Source organism: Vulpes lagopus, chromosome 10 (genome assembly GCF_018345385.1).
Source record: "Vulpes lagopus strain Blue_001 chromosome 10, ASM1834538v1, whole genome shotgun sequence".
NCBI lineage: Eukaryota > Metazoa > Chordata > Mammalia > Carnivora > Canidae > Vulpes > Vulpes lagopus.
The window spans coordinates 86,566,311-86,577,685 of NC_054833.1; the positions used below are offsets into that span (position 1 = coordinate 86,566,311).

An 11,375-nucleotide genomic window follows, 5' to 3' on the forward strand; every position below is an offset into this window, starting at 1 on the left:
AGATGAGGAAGAAGGGGAGAGTGGGGAGGGTCCTCCAGAGCAGAGATCCATCCAGAAGAAAGCCACCAAACCTCCCAGGTCCACGAAAGGGGCCCATCAGAGATCAGCGCTCCATGCCAGCCAGGGGCCCTGAGCACCCACAGTCAGGCTGTCCTACCCCATGCCCCTGCACCCAGGGGAGCAAAGAGAAGAACCAACTGGGGATCCACCCCCACAGGGGTTGAGGGGACACACAACAGGGAATCTCAGCCTGATTGGGTGTGCCACCCTGTGCCCCTGAGGAGGGTGCCCAGGAGACCTTCACTGGGGAAGGGCGCAGTGTCCCCACTGAATCAAGTTAAAAGAAACAAAGCTCCCATCACCCTCCCCAGGAAGCCTACCACCACATATCGTGGTCAATGATCATGTGAGCTGCACATCACAGTGCAGACATCCCCGGACATACATGGACACACCTGTCCTCCAAACAGGGCCCCTCACCCCCCCGCCCCTGCCTTGGACCCCTGTCCCCTAGAGTCCCCCAGGTCCTGTGGCTCCCATCGCCACCCTCTGGGTGCAGCTAGAGGGCGCTGGTGACTCCAGTGGCCAAGTGCAAGGCCTCCTACCCTAGTGCCTTACAGGGCTGGTCCCTACCGGGGGCAGGTGCAGGCTACACCACTGTCTGGGCACCCCTCGGTCCTGAGGCCCCCTCTAGCAGGGCCAGGTCGCCGTATTATAGAGCTCTCCCCCACCAGGAGTCCATGGAGGAAGGCAGCAGGGCACGCCAGAGCCCCAGAGCACTCCCCATCCTCCTGGGCAAACATAGGTATGGAGAGAGACTCCCTGCAAGACTGGGAGCTGCTGCAGAGAAGGTGGCCAGAGTGCTGGCTGTCCCCAGAGGGCCAACTCCATGGTCCTGGCTGGCACAGGGGGACACAGCTGCCAGGGCTTGGCCAGGGCTATGGCACACAGGGCCAAGCAGTGGCAGGTCAGCCCAAAGCGGAGTTTAATGTGGGCCAGGTCTTGAGCGGAGCCAGGCTGAGGCAGAGCTGCACAAGTTGACCCTGTCCCATCCTGTCCCTCTTGGCCCTGGCACCAGAGGGGCAGGGATTTTTTGAACCAGTTGAATATGTGCACAGAGACCCCCAGAGTCATCCTGGGGTCTGGAGGTAGTGACAGAGCTGTCTGTCCACACCGGCCCACCCCCACACCTGCCCCTACCTCCCCTAGAGCCACAGGGAGACTGCCTGGGCAGAGCCACCCCTGTACCCCAGCAATGCCCAGCACCAGTTATGTAAGAAGCTTGGGCTGATGCAATCGGGAGGGGCCATCTCCCTCCTGCCACCTCCCCCAAGTTACCCGTTCCCTTGGCAGGGCAGTCCCCCAAATTGGGAAGGCCAGCTGAGCACAAGGTCACTGACTGACCAACTGGCCATCAGAACACAGAGGGGATGAACAGGTGGCTGCCGGAGGTTATCTGCCTGGGGTGGAGGGTATGGGGCCAGGGGGTGCCCCACAGGGTAGCCCTAATCCATGCCCAGAACGATCCTCAGAGGATAAGATCCCAGACCCTCTGCCCAGAGACAGAGCCCCTCCTCCATTCCCAGAAGACCTCGTGGCCCAGGGCCATCTGCCTGATTAAATCCCTCCTCCAGGAAGGTTCCAGAGCTGGCACACTAGGATAGGGACCCCACCCCGTCCACTCCCCATCTCTGACAGACCCTTCTGGTTCCTGAACAGATTCTGGTAGCCCTGAGGACACCCCAGGATGAGCTCTGTGACACTCCTTCCCAACACCTCATGATTCCCTACACCATCTCCACCCTGGCCCCATCTCCACCTCCTACATCTCCTGTAACAGCCTCTGAGCTTTCTAAAACCAGACCTCGAAAGTCATAGCTAAGCAACCCTGCCTGGTGCCCCTCGGCTGCTCCCCAAGCCCCCAGCCCGGCCCCCCTCAGGGCACAGTTAGTGGTAAGGGGGGATCCCACTCACCCTGGGTGAGGGCCCCAGGAAAGAGCACCCCAGGGACTCCATGTCCCGCCAGCTCCCCACACCTCCTGCCTGCTCCCACAGCCCCCTGCCTGCCCCCGCACTGCCCTCCCACACCAGCCCTGCCCCTCCAGGGCCTGAAGCTCCATCGATCCAACTTGGGCTATAATTAGGACCCATTAGCCTTGTTATCTCTGCTACCTCCTAAGCTTCCAGGTCGGGAGCAGGCCAGGGGGAGGGGGCGGGGGAAGCTGCTTCAGAGACACAGAGACAGGGTGACGGAGGAGCAAAGAGAGATATCTCTGTTGTTTTTTCCTGCATTCCCCACAGCCCTCTCCCCAGCTCCTGCATAGGCTTGGGCTCCGCCCTAGGGAACCTGGGGCTGGCCTCACTGAGCCATTTAAAGCTGCAGCCCAGGTGAGCTGGGTGGGCCCTTCTCAGGGTAACATGTTGTAACAGTCCAGTACCTACGTGCCACCTGCAACTCGGCTGGAGCAGGTAGTGTATGTTAATTTGTATTAACGCATTTACTCCAAACAGGAACCTTGAGAGATGGTTCTATTACCCCCAATTGCAGAGAAGGAAACTGAGGCTCAGCAGTCTCATGACTTAGCCATGGAGCTTCACAACCAACAGCTGGTAGAGCCAGGGTGGAACCCAGACAGGCAGTTCCCACCACCATGCGTGGTCCTCACCCCCACCCTTCCCCAGGCACCGGAACTCCCCCCAGAATTCAGACTTTCCCCATATTTACTTAGCAGGCATTTTGATAGCACTGCCTGTGGCTGAGCTCGGGCCTCACCCTGGGCCAGCCCTTGGTCTGGAAGGTTCTGGAAAGTCCCACAGGGGTCCCTCAGGGGGTCAGGGCTAGTCCACCCCACACTCACCCCCAGAGCAGGTTCTGCTCAGCCCAGCCCCTGCCCCCTCCTCTGGGCAAGAATGCAGCCCCCCAGGGAGTTTTGCAGATGCAAGGTGATCAGAGCAAAAGGAAAGCATGTGATGTGGAGGAAGTCAGGACCTCTGATTTGAGGGTGGTTGAAGGATTTGGGGGCCCAAGCCAAGTGGAGGGACAAGAACTCCACTGCCAGAGTCCAGAGAAGCGGCCAAATCTGCCAGTGATGGGGACCTGGCTCAACATCCACCATTCTCTCTGGGGCTTGGAGTGGAAGCTCCTTCTGTTCTCTACCTCCAACCCACCACCCAAGCCGAGGACAAGATCATCTGGTGGCCAGGAGGGAGGGAGGGACAGGGGAATACAGAGGTCAAATCACCACCCCTTCCTGGCAGGTGGCCCCCAGCCCTTCCCAGCTGAGACCATTTCTTCTTCATCCTTAAAGAGCCTAGCGGTGCCTTTTTCACAGGGTATTGGAGAATTAGAAGCTGTGAGGCGCACAGTAAATGCTCGGTGATAGCAGATGGAGCCCAGGGCCCCAAGAGGGGTAATAGAGGGTGGGGGTCTCCAGTCTGAGCACTGCTGAGCCAGGGATTCCCAAGGCCACTCTAGGGCTACCCTGGGAGAGGAGGGTGCCAAAACAAAGGTTCACATCAGTCCTTGGAAGACCCCTACACCATAGGCCCTCTGCTGATAATAGGTGGTCAGTACTCCTGCCCAAGAGAGGATTGGTAATTTATTTACGACATTTAACAAAATCCAGACATCACCTCATTGGCGTCTCATCAAAGAAAGCGTCAATTCTGAGCACTCTGGGCAGGCAGGTGAGGGGAAGAGGTAAGGTTTTACCCTAAGGGCCTGGGGCCAGAGAGAGAGTGAGGATGAGGAGAGGAGAGGGCAAGCAGGGACAGGATCCCATGCAAACCCAGAGCACTGGCGGGGAGGAGGAAAGAGAATCAAGGAGGGAGGGGATAGGGAGCCATACCTGACGGCCAGAGAGAAACAGACAAAAAGAGGGAAAGTGAGGGACAGCCAGAGAGAGAAGCAGAGGCAAGCACTCAGGGAAGGCAAATGGAAACAGACAGAGGAACAGACATGGGGGCAGAGTGAGAAAAAGAGACAGGGAGAGAGAAATAAAGACAGAGCCAAAGAAAAGGCAGAAAGTCTCAAAAGTTTTACCTGCAAAAGCCCCAGAAAATTAGACATCACATGCTGTGTTCCATACCTGGTTCGGAGAAGATACTTGATAGATCTATGCTGGGGACACAGATGGATGGATGAGGGATGGAGAGTGCGTAGGATGGGTGGATGGATGGATAGATGGATGATGTGGGTGGGATGGATGAGATAAATGAGGGATGGAGAGTGGGTAAAATGAATAGATGGATGGATGGATAGATGGACATTGTGGGTAGGATGGATGGATGGGGAGTGATACGTGTATGGTTGGTTGGGGTTGGTTGGGGGTGGTTGGTTGGTTGGTTGGTTGGTTGGTTGAAGAGATATTTGATGGGAGGGTGGGTGGGTAGATTAATAGGAGGCTTAGTGACTGAATGAAATGGTAAATGATAGATCGATTTGGAATGATGTGAATATCCCACAGGCCAAGGCACTGGGCACAGCATGCTGGTCACTTCACCTCCCTCTTCCCAGCAAACAGTACAGGCTCCCTGGACCCCCCAAAACCACATTTCCCCGTGGGGTTGAAGTGAGTTAAGAAAACATGAACCGAGATGCCCAGGTGGCTCAGCGGTTTAGCGCCGCCTTCAGCCCAGGGTATGATCCTGGAGACGTGGGATCAAGTCCCATGTCAGGCTCCCTGCGTGGAGCCCGCTTCTCCCTCTGCCTGCGTCTCTGGCGCTCTCTCTGTGTCTCTCATGAATAAATAAAATCTTAAAAAAAAAAAAAGGCATGAACCTTGGGAATCATGGCTATGATTCCCAATCATGGCTGCCTCCTGGCTCCTGGGCTGCAGGAAGCCTAAAATGCTCACATGACTGGGGCCAGTCCTGTGGGCATGGGGTGGTGGTAGTTATGGGCCAGTCAAGTGACTCTGGGGCAGAGTGGTCACACTGCCCAGCCAGAAGAGAGGCTGGGCACACCAGCACTGGGAAACCCACCCTTGGGACTAGGGTCAACCAGGCTGGGAACTTGAAGGAAAAGGCAGGGGACTCTCCTTCTCTCCCTCTCTCTGCAAGCCCAGGCTTCCATACCCCCAGCTTACTACATGAGGGTGCAAGTCTCAGAAGCATTTCCTTGAGGAAGGAAGGTCAACTGCTCCCTTGGACAATACTGATAGCAGTCACAGTTTATTGGGGACCTATTATGTGTGGGTACTGTGACCTAAATGTTCCACATGCACTGTCTCACCAGTCCTCACAATAACCCTCTGTGAGGTAGTTAGTGCCATATCCCCATTCCACAAGTGGGGACACTGAGGCAGAGGGGCTGGGGAGCTTGCCCGGAGTCAGGCAGCTAACAAGCAGCAGGGCCAGGACCCATCTGAGCCCAGAGTCCTCACTTCGACCAGCCCTCAGCACTCCTTGGAGAGTCTGGCAGCTGCCAGGCCCCGAACCCAAGCCCAAGCCTGAGCCCGAGCCCGAGCGGCAGGCGGCCACCATGCCTCCACCTCCCAGCAGCCTCACCTACCTGCCACAGTGCCAGAGCGCTGGCCCGGCCGAGTCCTGTGTGGAAAACAAGAACACAGCCCAGGGGGAGGGGAAGATGGGCACAATGGAGAGAAAAATTTGACAAAAACGAGTCCAACTGCTGCAGACTCAAAAATTAGTATGACCGCTCCTGACACACTGGCTCCTCCCTCCTCGCACGCTGCGGTGTCTCAGAGCCAGCTGACCCCAGGTCCAAGTGGGTGACAGCCCTGAGCTCAGGCCCAGGCCTGCACAGCAGCTGTAATGGAGGGCTCAGGGGCCAGCTGGCCAGCACTTCGAGAGACACACAGAGTCTGGGCTGAAGCTGTCACCATGTCCGGAGGCCAGGGGTGAGCCAGGGACTTCCTGCCTTCAGACCTCGAGACCACGACCACCTCTCAAGCACCCATGGTGCCCGGTGCCAGGCACAGCTGAAGATCAAAGGGGTCACACTCAAGGGGTGAGCCCAGACACAGAAGCACACTGGTGGTAGGAAGTGCTGCCAAGAAAATAAAGCATTATAATGGCCCTGAGGGCTGAGGCCACACTTGGGCCAGGAGTTCATGGAGGGCCTCCTTGTGGAGACATATGGGCTGGGACCTACTTGACAGCAAGGAGGCAGCCAGGAGCAGAGAAAAGAGTGGGTCAGACAGAGGTCACAGCCAGTGCTCAAGGGCAGGATGGAGTCTGGAGTTTGGGGGTTTCCAGAAGCATCAAGGAGGCCAGGGTGGCTGTAGTTTGGGAACAAGGTGGGGTGGGGTAGATGAAGGTGGAATAGAATAAGAGCTCATCGATCCATCCGTCAGGCGAGTTTGGGCCTGATTTGTGTTTTCAAAGGTGACCCTGGCTCCTGAGGAGAGGGTGGTCAGTGAGGTCTAGTTAGAGAAGGCTATGAAGTGAACCAGAAGCAGGGGACAGAGCCTTGGGCCAGGCATGTGGAAAGGGAGCTTGGGAAGACCCCTGCAGAAGGATGGGGCTGCAATCCCCAGGCCAGAGGGGCTGGAGCAGGACCTCTTGTCTGCAGGGCTTTGGGGTTGCTTCCAGAGGCCCTGGCGACAACCTTACCCCTCCTCCCCACCTTGCCCTGGAGCAATGGGCATGGGAGGGAGGAAGGGACAGGGAGATTAGGTAGTGAGCAGGTGATCTGACCTCTCTCACCCAAAGAGAGTGAGGCAGGTGCCCATCAACCCTCCCCATGCTCTGAGTCCCAACATAACCACCAAGAGCCAGAGCATGTGAGGAAAGGGGACAGGGGACCCCATCTGGGGTTCAGTGAAGTCCCGGAAATAAGCCTGCTAATGCATGTTCAGCTGTCCACTGCCCCATCAGTGCCACAAAGGGGCCACGCCCCAAGCACCACCTTGAATGCCTGAGGAAGTCAGAGAACAGCTTAGGGGGGAGTCAGCCTCCTAGGTAGGAAACAGCCATGGGTTTCAGTGCAGCTAATGGGCCTCTCTGTTCTCTCCCAAGATATAGGCCTAATTCCTTGCACCCAAAGACTTAACAGTCAACTATTGTCCAAGCACCCCCTCCCACAAGGGGCCATCTCACCCCCACTCCCCTAACTAGAGCAGGATCTTTGCAAACTTGGCCAGACTGTCTGAAAGGCAGTGGGGCCAGCCCCGGGAGGGGCCCTAGTCACAGCGTTAAAGCAAGCGAATAAGGGGGAGGGGGCAGTGGGCGGGGCCATCTGGGGGGAATCCCCTCTCCAGGAAGACTCAGAGCAGCCTGGGGAACTGCGGCCTGCTGGGTCCTCCGCCTCTCACCCCCTGCACACAGCGGCTGGGGGTGCCAATTTGCAGTAGGTCCCACTCGCCCTCCCTCCAAGGCAGTTTTGGGGCCAGACAGCACACTCCTGGGCTCGGGAGGGCCCCCGAACTTCCCACGAGTCTCTCAGGAGCCCAGAAGGGGCCCTTGACTTGGTGCCCGGAAGAGGAGAAGAGTCTCCAAGAAGGAGGGAGGGAGGGAGGGAGGGAGGGAGGCTGGTTGACAGGGTGAGGTGAGGCCCTGCCCTGCAGGGCCAGGAGGAAAACCGTCCCAAACAAATGGTGAGCAGTTAACTAGAGGATGATCCTACAGGGTTACCCCTGCCGCACAAGCCCTGTTTATGCTCAATTCCGAGAGGGACGGCAGGGCTGGGGCGGCGGCCCCCGGCGTCAGGCCCGTGGCCAAAGCTGGATGCGCTGGGAGCGCCACTGCCCGGCCGACCGCGGGCTGCAGGCGCCGGCGGCCGCGGGAAAGTGTTTGGGAGCGGCGGGGCCGGCACCCCGCGGCCGGTAAGGGGACCCGAGTCCGAGCCCGCGCGCCCCGGCCCGCAGCCCCGGCGGCCCCGGGGAGGGGAGGCCGCCCCCCGCCAGGGCGTTCGCGGTCCGCCCGCACCTCCGGCCCCACCCAGCGCTGCCCCGGCCGAGGCGGGCGGGGGCCGGTCCCGCCTGCCCCCGCGAGGCCAGGGGCGCGCGGCGCGGGGGGCGCGGGGCGCGGGGCCGCGGGGGGCGGGGGGCGGGGGGCGGGGGGCGCGGCGCCCGGAGCCGAGCGCGATTCCCGCCCCTTTCAAGGGCACGCGGGGCTGAGCCGGCGGCGCCGCGCCCCCTCCCCGCCCGGGGCGCCTCCGCCCGCGCCCGACCCCGCCGCGTCCCGCGGGCCCCGACCGCACCCCGCCCCGGCGCTCGCCCGGCCCCGCGCCCTTGGCCTCGCGGCGCCCACAGGGCGGGAGCGCAGCCCCGCGGCCCGGGCGCCCCTCCTGCCCCTCCTGCGCGCCGCCGGGCCCCGCGCCCCCCGCGCCCCCCGCGCCCCCCGCGCCCCCCGCGCCCCCGGCCCGGGCGCAGCCGGCGCCCCGCTCACCTGACATCTCGTCCTCGTTCTCCATCTCGTCCGCGAACAGCCGCGGCAGCTCCTCCTCGGTGCCCAGCGGGCCCCGCATGCCCGGCGCGGGGGGGAGGGGAGGTGGGCGCCCCCCCTCCCGCCGGGCGCGGTGCCAGCCTTAACCCGTGCGCGGCCGGACGGGCGCGCGCGGCGGGCGAGGCGGCCTCGGTGAGAAGATGGCGGCCGCCGGCCCCCCCAGCCCCCCGGACCTCCACCCCTCCGTCTCGACCCCCTTCCTCTCGGCCGCCTTCGCCCCGCTCCCCGCAACGCCGGGCCGCTCCGCCCACCGCGCCCCGCAGCCCGAGTCCCGCAGCCGGCCGAGGGTGGCGGCGGCAGCGCCGGCGGCGGGGGGGCGGCACACATGCCCGGATTGTGACGTCCAGTCTGTTGCTGTGGCAACCCCATCCCATCGTTCCGGCAGCGCGACTAGTTAACGGCGGAGAACAAGTTGGGGGGACTAGTCCGGGGCCCCGCGTGCAGGGGGACGCGCCCGCGCTCCGCCAGGGGGAGCCGTCGAGGCGCCCGCGCGGGGACCCGACGGCCGAGCGGCCGAGCGGCCGAGCGGGCGGCGGGGACTCGACGGAGCGGGGCCGGTGGGAGGCGGGGAACGCGCCGCCGCCGGCCCGGAAGGCGACCTGCCCCGGAGGCCCCCCGGGCGCAGGGGCGGGGCCCCGAGGGCGGCGGGCCCCGTGGGCGGCGGGCGGCGGGCGGCACCGGGAACCTCCCCGCCCCGCACCCAGCGGGCCCTTTCGAAAGGCTGGAAGAAGAAGGTGCTCGGCCCTTGGGGAAGGGCCCCTCCGGAGGCCGGGTCCGATTCCTCCAGAAGCCTGCTGCAGCCTGGCTCCTCCCTCACCCCAGCACCACGCTCCCCCCGCCACGTGCCCTCTTCCACAACGCCCCTCCGGGCGGGCGGGCGGGCGGGCGGCCTTAAACACATCCAGGGCCCCTGGGGGTGATGCACATCTGCCATCTTTGCGCCCGGAACTCCCGCTCAGATGCGACACCTGTCGCAGGGCGCTAAGGAGCCTCAACCAACAGCCCTCAGGTGTTAAAGCTGAAGATGGAGCCCAAAGCCCTTGGGAGCAAGGCTGGAATTTTACATGAGGGCGGCCAGTCTGGGGAGCCCGAAGTCTTAAAGCTACTCCGAGAAGCCCGAAGTTTCAGTGGCCCTTAGGATGGTGGGCTCTCTAGCCCAAGAAGAGCCAATGAAGGGAGAGTACCCCTACCTCACTGCCTCGGGTCAGACACGTTTGGGGGAACCCACTGGAGACCCATGTGGCTGCCAAGGACCTACAGAATCTGCCTGACTCAGGAAGCAAGAAAGCAGGGTACTGGGTCTCTTCTCTGGCACCAACCGCTCTTGGGTTGGCTGAACATCTGCCCCATCCTGGTGGGTGTTCACCAGTAACCTCTAGCACCCTGAACAACAAGAGAGCCCTCCCTTTCCTGGGGTGTTTGGGGAACCAGGAGAGTCGTGACTGCCTGATGAGGGCCCCCCAAGCAACACCTCTTGGCAAGGTGGCCACAACCCAAGCTGTGATGAATCCAAGTTGTGACCGGAAGGCAGAAGGCGACGGAAGGCCTACGGGAGTCTGAATGATATGTAGCAAATTTTTCCTCCCCCTTCCCAACCAAATGGAATTGCCAGCAAGCCCTGAACAAAAAGCTGGTCATCATTCATTCCCTGGCACAAGCAGGTCTGTCCAGCCTCCTGGATGAAAGTGCAGGATGCCAGGAATCCCCTTCATCTCCCAGATCACTTTTAAACCACACTGGAGAGAAGCTGGAAGCGTCTCAGGGCAGGTGACGTGCAAGGGCCAAGGGAAAGGCAGCAGGGCGGTGGGCTAAGCAAGCAAAGGGCTTCTCCGGGCGAAGGCTGTATTTCACATCACTGAGCATGTGGCCAGGGGCGCGCCATTCTCCCTGGCAAGGCTGCCTTGCTCTTTCCTGACCTCCTGGTTTCTGGATGTTAGCCATCCAGGAAAACCCCAAAGCACCACCAAACCTGTCCAGCCCTCCGCAGCCCCACCCCTGGCCCTTCCCAGATAATGGGAAGAGATCAGAACACTTCCAAAGGTTCTCTGTTCCGCTTGAGAGAAACTTGGACTGACAGTACCTCCCATCAGCAGAAAGCCCCCACTTCAAGCACACACCATTAACCTTGGGTGCAACTGCCCAGGTGAGGCTGAGACAGTGGAGACACCATTCAAGAAAGAACAGTTCCACCTGCTTAACTTGGCAACCAAGAGTGGAGCCGCTTGCCATTCCCATCCTCCCTGGCCGACCCATCTTGCCCACAGGCACAGCTTGCCCACACCACTCAATGACCAAAAGCAGAATGAAGCAAACACTGGAATGGCAGAAACAAATGGATTTTTCACTGGAAATCACCAGTATTTAAAGGAGAGCTCTAAAAATTAAGAATAAAATTAAATTAGGGATGCCTGGGGGCGTCTGCCTTCAGCTCAGGGCGTGGTCCTGGGGTGCCGGGATCTGTCTCTTGTGAATAAAGAAATAAATAAACAATAATAATAATAAAATTAAATTAAAAACAAAGGGGAGGGACGCCTGGGTGGCTTAGCGGTTGAGAATCTGCCTTCTGCTCAGGGTGTGATCTTGGGATCCAGAATCGAGTCTCCTGTTGGGCTCCCTGCATGGAGCCTGCTCCTCTGTGTCTCTCATGAATAAATAAATAAAATCTTAAAAAATAAAAAAGGAGAGCTCTGATTCTTGTCAAACTATTTACAATAGTGACAATGAACCTAAAATGTCTGATGTTAAAAGCAGTCCCTAAAAAAGATGAAAATTCAGTGAACTCTCCAATGCAGAAAATAAATGCCTCATTAAGGTGACAGTTTCAGGAGACAAGATGCTCCTGTTGGCTGATCACAGAGCTTGGAATTACACCTCAGGACAATTCAAAAAAATCAAAACTTTTTTATTTTTTCTTTAAATTTTTTAAATATATTTTTTAAAGATTTTATTTATTCATGAGAGACAGA

General features: G+C 59.9%; 1 protein-coding gene across 2 annotated transcripts in view; it reads right to left on the reverse strand.

Annotated features, from left to right (window-relative positions):
• Positions 1-8,530, reverse strand: part of CHD5 (chromodomain helicase DNA binding protein 5) — a 60,872-nt gene extending 52,342 nt beyond the window's left edge. For both annotated transcript variants that reach the window (XM_041773131.1, XM_041773130.1), the window contains exon 1: positions 8,353-8,530. In XM_041773131.1, coding sequence (XP_041629065.1) covers positions 8,353-8,431 — 79 coding nt within the window. In that variant the 5' untranslated portion in view covers positions 8,432-8,530. The remainder of the gene's footprint in view (positions 1-8,352) is intronic.
• Between the last annotated feature and the right edge of the window lie 2,845 nt (positions 8,531-11,375).